Source organism: Globicephala melas, chromosome 1 (genome assembly GCF_963455315.2).
Source record: "Globicephala melas chromosome 1, mGloMel1.2, whole genome shotgun sequence".
NCBI classification, from domain to species: Eukaryota; Metazoa; Chordata; class Mammalia; order Artiodactyla; family Delphinidae; genus Globicephala; species Globicephala melas.
In genome coordinates this window covers 173,783,080-173,803,266 of record NC_083314.1, presented here as the reverse complement: position 1 = coordinate 173,803,266, position 20,187 = coordinate 173,783,080, and the positions used below count along the sequence as shown (strand labels likewise).

At 54.8% G+C, this 20,187-nt stretch overlaps 1 protein-coding gene across 2 annotated transcripts in view; it reads left to right on the top strand.

The window, feature by feature from the left end:
• The window catches only part of PAX7 (paired box 7), a 99,161-nt gene extending 79,436 nt beyond the window's left edge, over positions 1 to 19,725 (top strand). For both annotated transcript variants that reach the window (XM_060289238.1, XM_060289230.1), the window contains exons 8-9: positions 12,227 to 12,473; positions 19,610 to 19,725. In XM_060289238.1, coding sequence (XP_060145221.1) covers positions 12,227 to 12,473; positions 19,610 to 19,725 — 363 coding nt within the window. The remainder of the gene's footprint in view (positions 1 to 12,226; positions 12,474 to 19,609) is intronic.
• The last annotated feature ends 462 nt before the right edge of the window (positions 19,726 to 20,187 follow it).

Below are 20,187 nucleotides of genomic sequence, written 5' to 3'. Positions count from 1 at the left end.
GAGGCTGGGTCCCCGGAGAACAGGGTCCCTCTGGGGAGGAGAGAGTGGAGCCCCGGGTTCAATCCAGCTACCTGCCATCCCTGGGCTCATCTGGATGCCAAGTCCCTGGGCGGCAGCTTCCTCCCTATCTCCTACCTTCTGATGCCCTTGTCTTCCCTCCTCCCCTTCCTCCTAGCCTTTTGCTTCCCTTTTGTTTCTTTTCTTTCCTCCCTCAAATACCTCCGAAGGCTTTTTGCTAAGTATTGTGAACCCAGACACGGATGAGACGTGGTCCTTGCTTTTACAGACAGAAGAACAAAACCAAACCCAGAAGCCTCCAAACATGGCAGCAAGAGGCGACTCTGTTTGCACACTGGGCTTCTCAAAGTTCTCTCCGAAGCCCAAAGTGTGTTCCCCCGCGGCCCCGGAGTGGGCTGTAACAGATTTGTATGTATTCGCTTTAAAATGCAGGCTCATTTTGCATGCTTTGCCACTGTGGAGCTATACTTGTTGACCATCACAATAAAATTAATTAGCGTCAGGGCGAGTCGACACTCCAGGAAGTTGTGCCACGTTCTCTCGTGACTTGGTATATGGTACATGACGCCATGCAACATCATGGATGTTGAGACTGAGGGAGAGGCAGAGATGACTGGATGTGTGGAGTTTGGGTGACCAAGAGGCTGATGTAATCGTAGACAGATACAGGGAGTGCAGGAGGAGGGTTGGATCAGGGTAGATGTATGGAGGTCAAGGCCAGGGGGCTGCCCAGGAGGGAGCTCAGGGCGGAGATGTGGATTTCAGAGGCCTCTCTCTATAGAGACTCGGAGACGGAATGATATGCTCAGGGGGGAGAGGAGAGAAAGCGGCTGGGAGGATGCTTGGTCCAGCTGTTCCTCTAGGCTGGATGAGAACACGGGGGACCCACATGTTTTCTTTTCCCCCTCCACTTCTTCTATGGGTGGCCGGGATGTTGAGGTCCCTGCTCTGTGCTGCAGCAAGAATCTGGTTGAGGGTGAGGGGGGAGCAGAGACTCTAAGAAGGAGAGAAAAGGATGGAGCAGAGCATCCCGGGTCCCCAGCTGGTCCTTAGCAGCGTCTGTCCTCGCCAAGCTGCCTCCAGCTGAGTGTGATTTTGCTATTTATTTACATGTAATTATTGCTATGAGGTGCAGATATTAACGCTGTCAAGAGCAATTTGCTCTGACATTTTTCACTCACTCAGTGCCCCCGCCACTCTCGATGGAGCCCAGGGCTCTCCCAGCCCGGGCCGCTGCTCGCTCGGTGGCCGGGCCGGAACCACCCAGCCGGCAAGGAGTGGCGTCAGTGAGCTCACCCGGCTCCTCCGCAAACTCATTAAACTTCGAAATTGAATTTGGTCTGGGAAAGGGCCGGCTGGGCCCTGCTCCACCCAGCCGAGGCTGGCTCAAGGCCTCCCCGCCCTGCCTTCCTCCAAGAAAACTGGGCAGGGGCTGGGCTGGCCGGGGCAGGGGCTGGTGGCTGAGGCTGGCAGAGGGCAGCTGGTGAAGACGGTGGAGGGTCATTGTCAGAGAGGTGGGAGAGAACACAGCCGCCAAGGCGGCCAAGGCATAAGGGTCAGGCACGGCGGCTGGAACCCTCTCGACCCCATTACCGGCTCACCCTACAAGAAAACCAGGCAGCTCTAACTTTGGGGGACGTTATTGCAATTGACTGCTATACCCACCTAACAAAGAGACGTCCCTCTGGGGCCCGGCAAGCACCTTAGGCAGCCTGCAGGGCGTGGTACCATGCGTGTAGGAAAGGTGCCGAGCTGGCCCTGCGGTGGGTCCCGGAGATAGATGCTGGAAAGAGAATCGACTTTGGAGTTACACCTTCTGAGTTCAAGCCCCAGTCCACCACCTCCTGATTGTACAGACCTGGGTGAGTTTTTTTTAGCTCCCCTGAGCCTCAGTTTCCTGATCTGTATTGGAACAGCCAATACCCATAGTTCATTGAACCTAGGGCTGGCCCTTTCTTGATCTTCTCAGAAGACCTCAACAAAACCTTTGCACACAGCTGGTGTCATTGCTACCACAGCCGTAGCAAGGTGCAATGGACGGTGAAAGGCATTCCAGTTCTAGAAAGATGAACGTCCACGTTGTTCTGACAGCTGTGGTAAGGAGTGAATGGCTGTGCCGCCCGCCCATAGTAGGTGCTTAATTACGGAAGGCTACGATCAGGTTTCCTTGTGAGCCTCTGGATAACCAGGGGCTGTTTTATACAAGAGGACACTGAGGTTTGTTCCTTTTTTCACTCGTTCTTTCCACTTAAGGGACTTTGCTCCTTGGAGAGGACCAGCAGGGCCTGAGCCATCATGGCCGTGAGTCCCTAACGCGTTGTGATACGTGCCAGCTTGTCTGCCCAGGTACTAACGAGGCCTCCCTGCCACCACTCACTCCCTGCCATGGCCAATCTGCGTCCTCGTCTCTGGTAATTACTGAGGGGGAGAACTCCCACCACGCCAGGGGGCCCGAGAGCCCAGGCCACCCTGTCCCCCTCCTCCTCTCCCAACCTGGGCCCGGCCAAAGTCAAGGAGGCCCCCCCTCCCCACTCAGCCCTCCCGGCTCCCCCTCCTCCCTTCAGCTCAGCCAATTAGGCCCCTGACACCTGGAGCCTCTGACAAACTGTTTCTGTCACTTGCTCTCTGTCTTTCATTAGGGCCGCAGAGGAGGGGGAGCTGGAGGGGAGGGGGGGGAGATGGGATCTTTCATGCTTAGTAAAGCCAGATACATTAATTACAAAACGGCCATTTGCCGCGTGAAAGTGTGCTAATTAAATTTATGCAATCATTATCTTTAAATAGTCATATCTTTCCCAGCGATCGGCCCCTTCCTTCTCCAACCCCACCACCGCTCTGAGAGCGGAGTTGCGCTAATCCCCATCCGCCATTATCACGCCATCAGAAATGGTCTCTGAATCCCACCACACCCCATCAGCTCCAGCACCCACCAGGGACCAGGAGCCCTTGGACCCATCCTGGCACAGACCCCTTCAGACTGGGGCCAACCCACGATCCACCTAGGGAGGGGGAAGCCAAAGTCTGCCCCCACCCCACCAGTGTTTCTAGATGCTTCTAGAAGTTTCCACATATTTGGAGGTTGACATCTTGTAGACCAAACACTGGAAATTTGTGTGTGTGTGTGTGAGAGAGAGAGAGAGGGAGAGTCTTAGCTTCTTGGACAATGAGTGGGAAGTCGTTCTGTGCATCCCGCCATTTTCGAAACAGCCTTTAGCTAAGCCGGCAGGGACCCCTGGGGAGAGGAGGGACCTTCTGTTTATTTTCATCCACCCAACTCTGTGCCAGGCCCTGTGCTGGGGATAAAAGATAAGTAAATTCATTCATTCACGGATTCACTCACTCAATAAATATTTGTTAGACATCTACTGTGTGATGGGCACAGGGAGTAAATAGGACAGCAAATGTGCCTCTAGCAGCTCTTGGTCCAATCCAAGGTCAAGGTCAGTCTGTGCCCAGGGGAGAAAGGGGGACCATGGCAGGGCGGAAAGTTTTCTCTCAGTGATGCCCTTTTTTGGCTTTGTCTCTCAGAGTATCTCCCTTCACACACCAGGAGGTTCTTACCACAGCCTTGGCTGAATCCTTCCTCTGCAGAAATTATCCTCCCTGCTTTCCTCTCCCATCAAACAGAGCCTGACTCCTGAGTCTTTTGGGGTGCGGTCTGTGGAACTCCCACGTGGAGGGAGGAGAGAAGCTGGTGGACTCTGGCGGTGGGGAGGGCCCTCCTGGCCAGAGATGACAGTCAGTGACAGCCTGTTTCCCGAGGGCCCTCTGAGCTCTGAGGTCCCCAAGCCCCAGTGTGTGCCCTTGGTGAGATCAACCAGAGGGGCAGACTGGACATGTGCCCAGACACACATGCTGTACCCATTAGCAACACTCACACGTGAGAATCACAAACGATACTCACACACATGAACACACAATACTATCACACGAACTCAGGAGCACACATACAGAACTCACATCTGCAGACGTACTCTCATGGGTACATGTGTGCACGTACGAGACATGCACACACAGACTCACAAACACACATACAAAATTCAAATATACATACACACAGTACTTTCACGTGCACCTGCGTGCGTACACACCCACGCTAGTCTCACACATGCAGTATCCCCCATATGCTCCCGTATAATACACACACACACAACACACACACATACACAGTGTTAAGAATGACCCAGAGCCACATATGGTAAGTGAAGACCACAGCCATTGCAGGGCAAGAATACCGGACTAAAAGTCAGGGGTCGAGGGTTCTTGCCCCGGTGCTCATCCCCTAGGTGATTCTGGGTGAGCCCCTCCTAAGCCTCAGTTTCTTTATCTGAGAAATGAGGTAACAGCGCTTCACAGAATGGTTCTGAGGCTTAAAGGGAGATGGCTTTCGAAACTGTAAGGTGCGGTGCTCGTGCAAGAGAATGGCCTTCATGGAAGACTGGGTGGGGACAAGCGTGAGGGGAACAGGAGCCAGGGGGCTGGGGCTGGGGTCGGGCAGGGGAGGGATCCTTGCTTGGGCACCAGCTTTCCTGGTTGGCGGGGGGCTGCTGTGTGAGATGTGGCTGGTGGAGGGTGTGGCAGGCGAGGGCCACAAGCAGAAAGATGGAAGGCGAAGTGGGCGGCGGCGACAGGGGGGCCTGCGGGAAATCTTGTTCGGATACTCCAAGTCAGCACCCGAAGCCCATTACCGCTGTCCACAGGAGGCAGGGAGAGGGGAGGGGGCCCAGATCCTCTTAGCGGAGAATTGAGCGCGAGAGAGGGGGAGCAGTGGTGGTGGGCGGCTATCCGGGTGGGTGATTTCTCGCTTGCACTAATCCCAGCATGGAGCTGGGAACAGGCGGCGGGATGGGCAGGTGTGCGTTTGTGAGATGTGTGCCTGCGCTGTGTGGTGTGTGTAGGTCTGTTTGCCTGTGTGCATCTGCGAAGTGTGTGGATGGCGTAGGGGCGGGCAGTTGTTCATGTGTCTCATTCTTTGTGTGTCCGTGTTGGCTTGTCTGTATAATGCCGTGCTTATCCCGGTATGAGTGTCTGTGTGTACTCTGTGTGCGTGCCCGTGATTTCACCCACATGGGTGTGGAGTGTAGTCATACTGTGTGTGTAGCAATAATAGTGATGATCTGAGAGCAGTGGTTCTCGTAGTTGGCAGCATACTAGAATCATTGGAGAAATGAGCTTTTCAAAATCTCGATTCCCAGACCCTCAGACCAACTAATCAGCAGCTCTAAGGGGTGGGGTCCTGGCATCAACATTTTAAAAGACTCTCCAGGTGATTGCACTGGGCAGCCAACATGGAGAAGCGGTCTCCGGGCGGAGAAACCCCAGGGGAGCCGCCCTGTGGCTTCTCCCCAGCTCTTAGCCTGCCCTTATGGGGTTTATCTGGACACAGAGGTGGACTTCGGACCCCAGACCCTGAGAGACCAGGGCAAGTCATGAGCTGGGCTTCCCCGGCTCATCCTCAGCCTGGGACAGTCTGTGGTCCAAAGAGACATATTTCATGTAATGCAGACGGAAATTGTGTTCCATTCCTGGCAAGCTGTGCCCTTACCTTCTCTCCCTGACAATGGGAACAGGCTGCTCCCCAAACATGCCCCTCTCAGCTCTTGTGGAAGTCAGGAGGATGAGTTAGTAAGCGGGTGGACCAGGCAGGGCTGCAATCAGACCTAAGGCTTGGAGATCAAAGCACTTGTGTGCCAAGCGCTGTGTGCCAAGCCAGCTGGTCATTTTGGGGCCAAACCGGAGCCTACCGGCAGGAGGGGTGCCCGTTTTGAGCCCCAGGACCGGCTACAGTGCCGCTAGTTTGCGGGGACAACTCTGCCCGAGTGCAAACCATTGCCCCTCTTTGAGCCTCCATTTCCCCATCTCTGAAGATGTGCCAATCTCTGAGGTGCCTCCCAGCTTTCATGTGTGTATTTCGATGTGCTTACGTGCAGGTGTGTGCACAAAAGTGCATTGATGAGTTTAAGAAGGGTAGGTGGGTGTACGTGAAGTTTATCATGACAGTTTATCGGAGTTTTGATGAAAAGCCATGTGGTGGTCTGGAGAAGAGGTGTTTTGAGTTGTCTCACCTTCTGGGATGCAGATCTGTGTCCCTGTGGAGGTGCAGTGTGGGCTGCTCTGTGCAGTGTGTGTGTTGTGTGGGTGTGTGAATTCTGGGCCTCGCTATTTCTCAGCTCGAGACTTCATAGATTCGCCACTCTCTACAAATGAGCACATTCAGGGACCCTTGGGGACCAAGGCAAGCCATGAACTGGGCCTCCCCAGACCATCCCCCGGAGGGATATGATGTGTCCACGTGACACATGCCTTGCTCCCTTTCCAGAGTGCAGGCAGAGTGATGCTCCTTGCAGAAAGCACCCACTGTGTGCCAGGCCCCCTGGGGGAGAAGAGATAGAAGAGACAGGGTCCCTGACAGGGAGGAGGTCCCTGACGGGGAGGAGGTCCCTGTGTCTGCCTCGTCTCAAGCCATGTCCCATCTAATCCAGGTGGCATGTAGGGGGAGAGGAAGAGGAGGGGGAGAGCTTACATTTACCGAGAACAAATGACACGCCCGGCACTGCATAAGCATCCTATGTGCATTGACTCATTTAATCTTTCCAATAACCCTATAGGTAGCTACAATTGCTATCATTCCCATTATACAGATGAGAAAACTGAGGTCCAAAAAGTTAAAGAAATTGCCCATGGTCACAGCTAGTCAGCGGCAGAGCATGGATGCCCATGCAGATATCCTGGTCCCCAATGCTGCAGGGAAGCCCCTCAGAGCACTCACTGGCCGAGTGTCTTTGGGGAAACCGCTGTCCCTCTGAGGCCTCAGGGTCCCCTTGTGGCATTGCAGAGGCGGGGCTCCCCACCTGCTGCCTGGTCACTGGTCCCGTGGTCCTTGGCCTCATTCTAACCCCAGTCTCATCTCCAGGTCCACCATCCCGACCTCACCAGTCTCGGCCCCTGCCCCTTCCTCCCCCCCTGCATCCTGCCATGGGCCCACTCACCCACCCTGAACCTGGCCATGGAGCCCCGATGACGGTGATCACCCCTTCTAATTGCAGCCTCGCTCCCAGAGCCACGTTCGGTTATCACAGAGGGTGCAGATCTCACAGCTCAGCCTCCTCTGTCCCAGGCCCTCGGGGCCAGCTCAGGAACGGAGGGAATTAATTACATTTTTCCCATCCCCTTCTTTTAAAGTAGGGGAGCGCCGGCACGTCCCGGGGGAGGGGGCGGTGAGCAGAGGATGTGGGAGGGGGGCTGGTGCTTGGCTCCCGCGGCCCCCACCCCCCAAAACCTAGAAGCCTCTCCCCGGCGGCAGAAGGTGGCGGGGTGAGACCGGCCCCTTATTGATTTAGTCTGGTGGAGGCTGGGACTGATTTAGAGCAGAGGGAGAGGAAGGGGCTTGGGGGGGGCATGGCGGGTAGAGGGGGAGAGGAAGGGATGGCTGTCACTCAGCCTGACAGACAGCCCAGAGATTTGCCTTCAGATAAAACCTTACAGATGTGGAGGTCGGTATTGATTTTGAGTTAGTAACGGTAACGTACCAAGAAGTGATACATTAGTGAAAGCAAGGTCACCGGGGAAAAAAGTAAAACCCACCGGGGGAGAGGCCTTAGCATACTTGAGGGGGGTGGATTACCGCATCAGACCAGGACTTCCTCAAGTTCAAAAGTTTGCAGGCCCCAGACCTCAGCTGGGCCCCTAACTCTGGGCAAACGCTTCCTGCTTCCGCGGGCAAAGAGGGACTCCCGGGGGCCCATGGGCCAGCCACAGGCTGGCGAGGGCCACGTAGGCCTGCGGGGCTCTGTGCAGTGCGGTTGCCGAGGGCCTCTCTCTCTCTCGTGCTCTCCAACACAGCTTGCTGTGGGGAAGGAACACAGCTAGGGGTCAGGGAGACACGGGTTCAAATTCCAGCTCTGCCACTTACTGGCGGTGTGATCTCAGGCACTCCTTTTCACGTTCCTGTGCTTCGATTTCCCCATCTGCAGAATGGGGGTAATAGCCCATTTGCTGGAGAAGTCATTCAGTGCTCCCCTCTCTCACCTCTCTTTATTTATTTATTTACTTCTTGCGGTACGCGGGCCTCTCACTGCTGTGGCCTCTCCCGTTGCGGAGCACAGGCTCCGGACGCGCAGGCTCAGCGGCCATGGCTCACGGGCCCAGCCGCTCCGCGGCATGTGGGATCTTCCCGGACCGGGGCACGAACCCGTGTCCCCTGCATCGGCAGCCGGACTCTCAACCACTGCGCCACCAGGGAAGCTCCCACCGCTCTTTAGATGGGTCCAATCCCATCAGCTTGGAAGTGGTCATGCCTTGAGACAGGGGTTGGATGCAAGGGAAACCCTTTGATCCCCAGGCCTCCAGGCGCTCTGGAAGAGAGCGGGCACATGCTGCACATCCCCCATTCACACCCACCCCAGATGTGGATTTGATTTGATGTCCCAGGGCAAATCCCATTGAACAAGTGCCATTACAAGGAGAGCTCCCTGGGCCTGAGCTGATTCTGAGCTGTCTCTTAATGATCCAGGGTCCAACCCCCCAAGCCACTGGGCACCACATGAGCTCCTTCTGACAAAGCATTCCAGGAAGGCTTGCAGCTCCGAGGATGTTCAGTCTTCTCGTTGACCTTCTTGCTATGTCTCAAACCTGAGGTGTTCCAACCTCAGGGCCTTTGCACTTGCTGACTCTTCTGCCTGGAAAACTCTCTGCTCTGTCTTCCCTTGGCTGGTTCTTTTTGGTCTTGCTGAATCTCACCTCTCTGGGGAGGTCTTGCCTGACTACTCCACATACTCTATTTTTCTTCCAGAGCGTTTATCAGTATCATAAATTATATTATTTGTTCATTTATTTGTTGTCAGCCTCCTTCACTCGACTGGCAGCTCCAGGAGGTCGTGGAGCTGCTGCTGTTCATTACTGCATCTCAGCGCCTGACTTAGTGTCTGGCACATATTAGGTGCTCAATAAATATTTGCTAAGTGAATATGCATGAATTCAATGGGATTTTCTGAGCTTATAGTATGTAGCAGGTACAATGTAGGCACTGAGGCTGCAATGATGGATGAAACACAGTTCCATCCTGCCCTCAAAGAGCTCGCAGTCCAGCCCTATCTCTAGCCTGGCACATAGTAGCAGTCTGTGAAACGTTTGATCAATGAATAAGTGAATGAATGAAGGATGTCTTCAGGAAACACTATATGGTTTGGGATAGCTGGGCCATAAAGTGCAAGGTAGGAATGGGCGGGAGGAGTTGGGACAGGCAGGTAGAGGTCCAGTCACAAGAAGACTTTGCCCTGTTTATCTGGGAGGTACGAGGAGCCACAGATAATTCAAGCCATGTCGTCAGATTTGGTGGTGGTTGTCTACAGGGCTCTGCCTTGCAGGATGAGTGCTGGGTCTATGCACAGCTCCCAGCCCATCCCCCAAAGCACCCACCTCCTCTCCCTAACCACAACCGCTTTGTCCCCTCCATCCCATCCTTTCTGGGGGTGGCATCTGGGTGCTGTGCAGGAGGTAAGGATTAAACTGGGGTCTGACCAGAGCTGACAAACCCTCACAAGAGTCTCCCAGCCCCACACTTGTCGTTTTGAAGGAAAAGAAATGGGGGCCTGTGTGTTTTCCCCAAACCTCTAAGTTTATTCCTGGGGCCCAGGCCTCCTTGAAGGGAAGAGCAGGGTTAGTGTTGATACGGGGTAGGGAATGAGATGATGGTGATTTTCTTAATTTAGATGGAAGGTGGGAACCTGACAGGCAACCTGGAAGAGAATCGGGTCTCCTAACCCCAGGGCAGTGTGAGATTCCTGAGTACGGCGCCCACCCCCCGCCAGGCCCACCAAACACACACACCAGCAAATTCCTCAGACCCAGGACCCCATCTCAACACTCCGAGAGCAATAAACCCAGCTCAGCGGTGTCAGACGTCCTCACACACCACCCCCTTCACCGGGCCCCTCTCACCAGCACCCCTGGGTGGACCCTGCCATGAGAGAGGCCTCGGAAGTATGTTCAACAAAGAGTGAGTTTGGGAGAACTCAGCTCCCTAAAGACACCCAAACTAGTCCAGGTGTCTCCTCCCAGACCCATCCCCGTGTGTCTTTGCCATCTCACTGGGTTGACACCCCATGAAGTCCCAGCTAAACCCCCCCAGCTGCGGTGGAGACAAAGTCCAGCCCCAGTGGGCCTGGTGCCCTTGACTTTGGCTCTGGGAGAGGGTGAGAAAGAAAGGACAGAGGGGGGTGACCCCCAGGGCTGAGGGGAACGTTCTGGGAACGTACATTGTGTGAAGAGTCAGGGGGAGGCTGTGCTCATGGCATTCCGGAGGAACCAGGCCCCCCAGGGGTGAGGGACCCCACTGCACACCCCCACCAACAGCTGCCAGGGAACAAACATCTGGGGTGAGAACCCCTACCGTGGTTAAAACCCATCTTGGAGAGTCAGACTTGCCATTATCGGGGGAGTGGGGCCAGGCCTGGACTGCTCCCTGGCAGACCTGCTGTGAGATCTGGGGAAGCCACAGCCCTTCGCAGGCCTCAGTTTCTCCATCCGAGAAATGGGCCTTATGGCTCCACCTCACACCTCTCTGCAGGGCTCTGCACCGGGAGAGTCACACGAGTCTGTTGCTAAGAGGAGGGAAAGGTAAGGAGAAGGGGAAGAGGAGCATTAGAGGATCTGGGGCTGCTGATTCCTGAGCACTTTCCACACACAGAGCCTGTCTCAACCTCCCAGCCACACTCTAAGGATGGGGGCGGTCACAGGGGTTAAGGGACCCCTGGCGGGCTGCACAGCCAGTAAGTGGAGGAGCTCAGTGTCTGCCCCTGGCCTGAGGATTCCACATCCATGCCCTCCACCCCGCCCATGCCTCATGCCTGTGGCAGGGATGGGTCAAAAATGGGCAGGTGAAAATTTTCACAAGGTGTCTAGTTGGCAAAAAGATCATTGTTCCAATGCCCGAAGCCTGCTTTCTCCCCAGGGGGGTGCGTGGGGACATCAGAGAGCACACCGTGTGCCCAGCATGGATTGCAGCATGGCCCTTCAGCTCCGTGCTGAGCAGATTATCAGCCAGACTGACCACCCTGGCCCTGGGGCCTCCCTCCCCATAAAGGGTGGCATTACCAGGAGGCCATCAGGATCCTGGGCCCTGCAGGTCAGGTCCACAAGGGCTGCCTCTTTATCCCCTTCCCCATCATCTCTCCTGGATTGACCAGGACACCCCACCTGCACCTCCCCCCGCCCGCACCTGCTGCCTGCACCACCTTTCCCACTCTATCTCCAGTAGCTAGGCCACCGGGATGCCTGGGCGCCCTCCTCTGGGCTCCCACAGCCCCCTCTGCTGCCTCTACCATGCCCCTCATCACTCCATATTCTGATGATCTGTTGCTAGTTGCCACCCTCACCAGACCCAGAGACTCCTCCGGTCAAGGTCAAGGACCATGGCTCTTCATCCTCTGAAGTCCCAGGGCCCGGCCTGAGGCCTAGAGCCATAGTCATCATCAATGCATGTTTGTTGAATGAATAAGTGAACACACCAATGAACCAACACCAGGTTTTTAAGCTGAGTTTCTAGAGACAAGCCTCACCCTGTCAGCTGGGGTTGCCAGCACTGATGGTGAGTTCCTGTTTGCTAAACCAGGCCAAGCAGGAAGGGGGTGATGGTCACAGACACCCGGGAGCTGGCAGAATCAATGCTGTTTGAAAGCATTGGCCACGTAGGGGCAGAAGCTCAAAGTCAAGAGCATAGTAGCACAGGATGGGGGAGTAAAGCTGGACAGATCCAGAGTCTTTAACCTTTGTGTTGGAAGATGGGGGCATCCCAGTCTGATGGGAGAGGCATAATTAGCTGGTTCATTCATTCATTCAGTCAGTCATTTGTTTATGCATGTATGCATTCATTCATTCAGCAGACAGAAATAAGGTGCCCCTCAGAGCCAGGCCTAGGAATAGAGAGGGGAACTATGCCTGCCCTCTGCCCCCAAAAGCTCTCAGTGGAGGGAGGCTCCATGGGCCAGGACTTGACCAGAGAAACTGCTAACCGTCTTGCCCACAAAGGCAAGCAAGCCACGTAAATGGAGGATCTCAAGGCTGCAGGGGCCTCAAGGGAGCAACTCCAGCAAAGGCCTGTCCGAGGCCAGCCTGGCACCTCCCCTGCTCACCCTCGCGTCTGCCAGGTCCTTCCTCCGAGCCCCGCCCGCCTGCCATGGCGCCAGCACTGACGGTCTCTCCCCCGCAGGTGATGAGCATTCTGAGCAACCCCAGCGCAGTGCCACCGCAGCCCCAGGCCGACTTCTCCATCTCTCCGCTGCACGGCGGCCTGGACTCTGCCACCTCCATCTCGGCCAGCTGCAGCCAGCGGGCTGACTCCATCAAGCCGGGAGACAGCCTGCCCACCTCCCAGTCCTACTGCCCGCCCACCTACAGCACCCCCGGCTACAGCGTGGACCCCGTGGCTGGCTACCAGTACGGCCAGTATGGCCAGAGTGAGTGCCTGGCGCCCTGGGCGTCCCCCTCCCTCTCCCTGCCCCGCCCACCTCCAAGGACCTCCCACTTACGTGTAGAGAACAGCAAGGTGGTGCTGGGGTGCTGGTGCCCATTTCATAGGTGAGGAAATGGAGCTCCAAGAAGGCGGAACGGCTGTCCTAAGATGATGCTGAGACACTACTACTGTCTTAGAGCCGCGCTGCCCCATAGGAACTAATACGAACCACCAGTGTCATTAAAATTCCCTAGTAGCCACGTTTTACAAGTGGAATGATTTTTACTAACATTTTTTATGTAACCCAGTATATCCAAGAGGTGATCATCTCGATGTGTAATCCGTACAAAATTAGTAATAAGGTTTTTTTTACACTCTTTTTTTCGTACACTGTCTTTGAAATCCAGCCTATTTTCATTCAGATGCTGTTTTCATTGGAAATACTTGATCTGCATTTAAGTTGCATCAAATTTACAACTGAGGAAGTAGATTTACACACCCAAGTTGTTCCAAATATACTGAAAAGTTTCCCAACCACTAAATTAAAGCGAATTTCAGTTTTTAAATTTAAGTTGGATAAAATGAAATCAAAAGGTAACATTCAGTTCCCCGGTTGCCCCAGGCACATTTCAAGTGCTCTGGAGAGCCGCGTGTGCTGGTGTCAGACAACGCCCCGCGCCTGCGTGAGAGATCCTGCCCCTTTCTCCCCGCCCCACCTCCGCTATAGGGCAAGGCAGTATCTTGAGTTATCTCCCCTGCGCCCATCCTCAGCCTTGGTTTCCCCAAACCGTGAGCTGGTCTCAGGCGCCCATCCCAGCTGCCACACCCTTGGCACCTGGCCTGGGGTTAGAGATGGCAGACCCTCAGACCAAAGGCTGCAAAAGGCGGGCTGGGCCACAGCCTCCAGCTGGACGGGGATGGACGGACAGACGGACGGGGCAGCAACAGGGCCAGTCAAAACAGCCCGGGGAGCCAAGGTCACAGGCTGCCCCTCCTGCCCCGCCCCCGGCAAAGGCGTCACCTGCTGGTGTCAAACCAATCAGAAGGGCAGTGACAAGAGGGTGTGACCTTCCAGCCCCAGGGCTTTTCTGTGCTTCTCTGCCCTCAGTGTAGCCCTGACCCAGCCCCACTGACCTCTGCTTCCTAAGCCCACACCCACCCACCCATCCTCACGCAGCCTTGGCCTCCACGGCTAAATGAGGGCCAGCCGTGCCGGCCTCCGCCTCCCAGCCGTGTTCGCAGCCCCTTCCCTGTATATGTGCGTGTTCACGTACGTGTATCTGGGCGAGTGCGAATACATGCGTCATGGATACCTTACAGTTTGTGTGTGTGTGTGTGTGTGTGTGTGTGTGTGTGTTTCGGCGTGCACGTGTAAGTGCACACATCTTGCGTGTAGGTATGTTTATAGGTATATATGTGAATGTGTGAGTGGCACATGTGGGTATATGTGTATATGACACACGCGTGTGAGTATAAATGAGCATATCGTGTGCACGTGGTTGCATGTGGGTTTGCGTGTTAACACTCCTGCGCACGTTTGGTCATGTGAGTATATGTGGCTGTAACACATATGCACGTGTGTTGAAGTGTGTACCTGTGGCTCAGTGTCTATGTAGGTGCCTGTGTTTGACCTACGTCGCTACGTGGAGTGTGTAACAAATATGTGTGCCCGTGCGCAGGGGTGTGTGTAAGTGTGCGAATGTGTGTTGCAGTACGTACATGTGTGTTCAGCATGCACATACGCTGGAGCGTCGAAGTGTGTGTATTGGGGAGTATGTGTGTGTGCAGAGTGTACATACGGCTGTGGGCCTGCTTGAGTGTGTGCATAGGTGTGGCTGTGTGTACTGGTGTCCAATTGTGCATCTGGGTGTGAACACATGATGCTGTCTGTGTGTATAACTGTGTGTGAATGTGTGTGCATGGGGTCATAGAACACACGTGTGCGTGTATATCTGCGAGCAGGGTGCCTACATGTGCACGGGAGTGTTTCCAGAGGGGCCAGGGTGACCCCCTGCCCCAGCCCGTGTTCCCGGGCACGGAGCGGGACACACATGCTCTTGATAAAGAGTTTAGAGCAGCTCCAGTGGCGGCGGCGGCAGCCCTGGCCTGGGGCAGGCGTTAGTCACACCCGGAGCCCTGTGCCCCACTCCAGGGGCGCCTGCCCAACTCGGAAATAAAATTAACCCCAAAGTCAGCACGGGGGCCGCGAAGGAGGGGGGATCAAAAGGAAAAGGGCCCAGGAGGCGAGAAAGGAGTTTTGTTCCCCTTTGCTGGGGAAAAGCTGGCCAGTGATTTCCTCCCCTGTCCCCACTCACCCTCCCACTCACCCCCCCATCCTCCCTCCGCCCTCCTCCCTCTGGCTCCCCCTCCTCCCACTCACTCCCCCTCTAGCTCCACCCTTGCTCCCCTGGCTCCTCCAGGGTCTCTCAGAGCACCTCCCGGGCCACCTTCTCCTGCCCTCCCAACTCAGACCCCATACCCCTCCACCCACCCCACAGAGGCTCCAGGGGCAGGCTGGGAGGGGCCTGAGGGAGAGTCTGCCCCTCCACCACCACGGTGTGGGCAAGTCACCTGCCTCTCTGAGCCTCAGTTTTGCCATCTGCGAAATGGGGGCCCAGGGATTAGACTCCATCGTCTTGATGTTTTCCCCTGGTACCATCCCCCTCACCTTTGACATCCTGGGACAGCCCAGGGACACACGGTTTTCCCACTGACCACTGCCCCATGTTCATGGGTGGCCAAACCCACCTATGACTGGGCTCCCACAGCTCATGTGCGAGAGCCTCATGTTCCAAGCCGTGCTGTGTATGCCCAGGGCCACCTGTCATCTTCTCACATCCGTGCCATGCATGAGGTTAGCCCACTGGGCACTGGGCGAAATGCATGTTCCTCATTTCGTGTAATCCTCAAAAATCCCAGGTTATTTGCTCTCAGGTTACAGATGCAAAAGCTATGGCTCAGAGAGACGAGGAACTTTCCCCAAGGTCACACAGAAAGTGAGTGATGGACTCCAGGTCGCCTAACTTCAAACCTAGTTCTCTTTGGGCCAAACCACAAACCTGTATAAGATCCTGAGTAACGATGCACACCTTGACCCACCTGGGTGTGGACTCATGTGCACAACTTCACATGCACCTGTGCATGGACAGAGATTTATTTCTCTGTGGGTATTCACTAATGTGTGTCTATACATAGCTTCAAGGCAGAACTATTCAAGATGTATGTGTATAAAGAAAGGAGAAATGATGGTTTCTTGAGCATCTACTATGGGTCTGGCATTCCATCCTGACGGCCACCCTGTGCAGGGTGCAGGATTATTCCCATTGGGCAGATGAGGAAATGGGATCCCAGAGAGATTGGCTGCCTGAGATCACCCGGTGGTACGTATCGACGTGCACACGGCCACACCTTTAGCCACGGAAAGCATCACTTTCAGGTGTGCCTGGAGTCATGTGGGCCAAACTCTTAAGCAGCAGAGTCCACCTCCTCTTCCCGGGCCTCTCCTCTTCCCAGGGACACCTTCACACCTTCCTTTCCTGCTCCCTACCATCGTCCATCCATCCGTCTCTCCCCGTCCCTAAAGGGGGTGGGGGCAGGGGGTGCAGGGACGGGGCACATGGCAGATTAATACGGCCCTGGTGTTCCCAGAGGCCAGGGCCGTACTAATGATGGGGCTGATAGAACGCAGAAGTGTGAAAAGAATTTTAATAGATCTGACAAGTCTAATAAGAATTTGTGTCTAGAAGGGCCCTCCTCTGGGGCCGCGGTCCTCCTCTGGGGCCGCGGGCTGACGAGACGCTGACGGCTGAGATCTGTTTACTGGTTGGCATCGCTGCCACCTCTCCTGCCAACTCCCGATTAATCTAATTTGAGACATTTAGAGCCCAGGCTCAGGCGCGAGGCAAAAGAGGGGAGACGCAGAGAGACAGGAGGACAGGAAGGGCCATTGACAGACGCCATAATGAGAAATGTCACAGCCCTGCTCCTCGCCGGACCCCGGCCTGACCCCAGGGAGAGGCAGACTCTGCGGGATGACGGGTGCCCTTGAAGTAGGCTGGGTCGTAGGTAAATTTTGGCTTGGTGTTTCCTCGCTCATCTTGACCACAAGCACCTACTGTGCGCAGGGCTGTGGCTGGTGACAGGGAGAGGCTAAAGAGGAAAAGACAGAGTGCCCAGAGACACAGCAGGACAAATTCAGCCTCCTCCAGCTCACGTGCCGTGCGCGTGCCTCTGGGCCAGCCATCTTTCTGAGCCTTGGTTTCCATGTTTGTAAAGTGGGAACAACCGTATCTAAAGCATGGGACTGTTGAAAGAATCAGATGAGATTTTGTCCGCCTAGTACCTAGTGGTTCCCATCCATCATTGTTATTCAAAGCCAGGCCTTTCTGCCCCACCTGCAGGAAGAGCTGTGCCCTTAGACGAGTCACGTACGTTTCCTGAAGTAGAAAATGGGGCCATTGCAGGCTTTGGGGTATAGAGTGTTCCATGCACTCTGAAGTGCTGTACACGAACAAGGGTGATGCTGTAGGAGGCTGCTGGGTGGGGTTGGTCAGGGGTGAGTAGCAGCTGGCATCAGACTGCCTGCATTTGAATTATGATTGCATAATTTAGGAGCCCTGGGATCTTTCAAGTTATGCAGTCTGTCAGGGCAGGGCCTCAGTTTTGTCACATGCGAAATGGGGATGATAGTAATAATACCAACCTCACAGAGTTGTTGCGAGAATTTTAAATGAGATGATGCACATGAAGTGCTTAGAACAGGACTGGCAGAGAGCCAGCTCTGGGGAAACATTAGCTTCCCCTCTTCCCCTTCCTATTATCACCCTGACAGTGAGGCCTTCTCGTGGGCAGGACCTGGAGCCCAGATGGAACTGGCTCCAAGTAGCTGAGATGGTGTGGCCACAGCTGCCGGGTCCCCCTGAGGCCAGAGATGGGAGATTTTCCCACCCTCACCCAGAGCAAGGGCTACATCCAAAGCAGGCCACCACCACTCTGTCCTACCTGCTGGGAGCCTGGAGGCTGAATGACCTCAGAGGCAGCACCCAAGGGGCCCAATTCAGTCCCTAGAGCCTGGGAAGCTGAGGGGCACAGGGTCCACACACTCCAGAAAGACCCCAGGGCTCTTGCACATCCTTTAGGAATCTAGGAGGCCATGCCCTGAGCACTCCGTGCCTGGCATCTTAAAGCCCATTATCTCATTTGATTCTCGTAACAGCCCTTGAGGAGTCTGGAATTTGTTCTCCCCATTTTACAGTCAAGGAAACAGGGCTGGAGAGGCAAAGTGATTTGCCCAAAGCCACGTGAGCAGGAGGTAACTGGGCCTCTGAATTGCCCCATTCACTGTTCCTTTCCTTCTTGCACCATCAAAGGGCATGTCCGCTTACTAAGCCCCAATCCCGGGAGCCCACATCTATCCAACTCACTGTGTGCCGGGCACAGTGCTAGCTAACCACTTTATATACATTTTCTCATTTAATCCCAATTACCCTTCAGCCTAGGTGCTATTATTATCTCCCAAGGAACCTGAGGCTTGGACAGGTGAGTTGGTATGCCCCAAATCAGTTTGCCCTAGTTTGCATCTAGGTCATTTGAGCCCCTAGGCAATACAGCCTCCTGGAGCTCAAATTATTTTTTAGAATTTTTTTTTTTTTTTTTTTTTGGCCATGCCGGGTGGCATGCGGGGTCTTAGTTCCCCAGCCAGGGATTGAACCTGAGCCCCCTGCAGTGGAAGCGTGGAGTCTTAACCACTGGACTGCCAGGGAAGTGCCACTGGAGCTCAATTATTGATACAGCCCATCTCACCTCCCCAGTTGCACTCCAGCCATGCCCATCACCTCCTGGCTCTACCCACCCATCCCAGGCAGGAGCCCCCAACTTTGAGGAGACATGTAGAGTGTTACAGGGCCCCTCAGTGAGCAAGTGACAGAGAGGGTGTTGGGCCAGGCCTCGTGATTCCTACCATAGTCCCCTTTCCATCTTCCTCTCGCCTCTGGATCCGAGGGGTCCGGGGGTTGGATTGATCACAGCCACAGATTCTGGTTTGGGAGGTGGCATCTCTGTGCCTTTCAAGAGGCCTTGGTCACATGCCAGTCGTCATTTGGTCAGGGATGATTTCTGCTGCAGCCCCAGGCAGGCACAATTAGGACAGTGAGGACAGAACACACGTAGACATACCTGCACACACATACGCACTCACCCGGACACATGGACCTGGCTTAGGTAGAGCTCACCTGTGCAGTTACCTGTACATGCACAGGTGTTCCCACTGTTTTTCTACACATGTAGGTGCACACCACTCACCCACATCGGTGCACACGTACATGTACTAGTGTTGTTCGTGCCCATTACTACATCCCGGAGATTCTCGTTTCCACGGTTCACCACACGCAAGTACACACCCTCAAACTCTCATTCTTCTCCTCTGGGTGACCGGAAATGACAAGGCTGAACGTCTCAACTCCCTACATTACAGGCTCCTAGCTCCTCCTTCTGCATGGACCCCTCAGCTCCCCGGAAAAATCTCCTTTGATTTTTGAGTACGAGGTCTTGCTTTGCCTCATCCATGAGCTGGGCTTAGGGTCCAAAAAAGGCAGAAGGACCTTGTCCTCATTACTACCTGGATGCCATGGGACTCACTGGATGTCCCCCAGAGCAGGGATAGGTGGAAAGAGGAACTAATTCTTCTCTAAACAATGTGATACCCTCTGTACTTCCCTACAGAATCCACGAAAGAGCTGGGTAAATAATGTGTTAAGCAAATACGTGCTGAATGATTGGAGAGGAAGTGAGAGAAAGAGCTTCATGAAGAAATGGATGGATGGATGGATGGATGGGTGGATGGGTGGATGTGTGGATGAACATATGGAGAGGCAAGGAGTGGATGGACAAACTGAGGAATGGATAAATGGACAATGCATAGATGGATAAATACATGATTGGATGGATGGATGGATGGATGGAAGAAGAGATGGATAGATGGACAGAAGGATGGATGGATAAATTAATGAAGGAATAAATGGATGGATAGATGGATATATGGATGGATGGATGGATGGATGGGTGAACGGATGTGGGGCAGATTGAATAATAGGCAAAAAGAACCTCAATTTCTAGGAGTTTATCTTTTTTTTTTTTTTCCAGCTGCTGTTGATTACCTGGCCAAAAACGTGAGCCTCTCCACGCAGCGTCGCATGAAGCTTGGGGAGCATTCGGCTGTGCTGGGACTCCTGCCTGTGGAAACTGGCCAGGCCTACTAGGGCCCCTGGGGCGACTTGCCCCAGCCCAAGTCCCAACCTAACCCTTACTGATCCCTGGGCCTCCCAGCCTCAGTCCCTTCATTGCCCTGGGGTCCCAGGAGGCCAGGAAAGGAGCCCATTCCCTTCTCATGGCCAGCGCTCTGGAGACGAACAGCCCATCCACCATTTGCCTGTGATTAGGGACCTGGAGTGGCCCCTTTGGAGTCTGCCCCCTCACTGTCCCCCCAGGAGGGTCTCTGGTCAGCCTGCAGTCTTCCCCCGGCCGAATCCTGTCGTGGCCTCTGTGCCATTTCAGACACAGAGATCACAGCTCACCCTGAATAGAGTACCTTGAGCGCCCAAAGGAGGATGGTGTCTGGGATGACGTCCTGGAGCCCTTTGGCCCCAACTCCAGTTGGTCCCCTGGCCAGAGGAGGAGGTGGAGCTCACAGGGCCGCTCTGGGAGTGCTGGGAGCCGGCCCT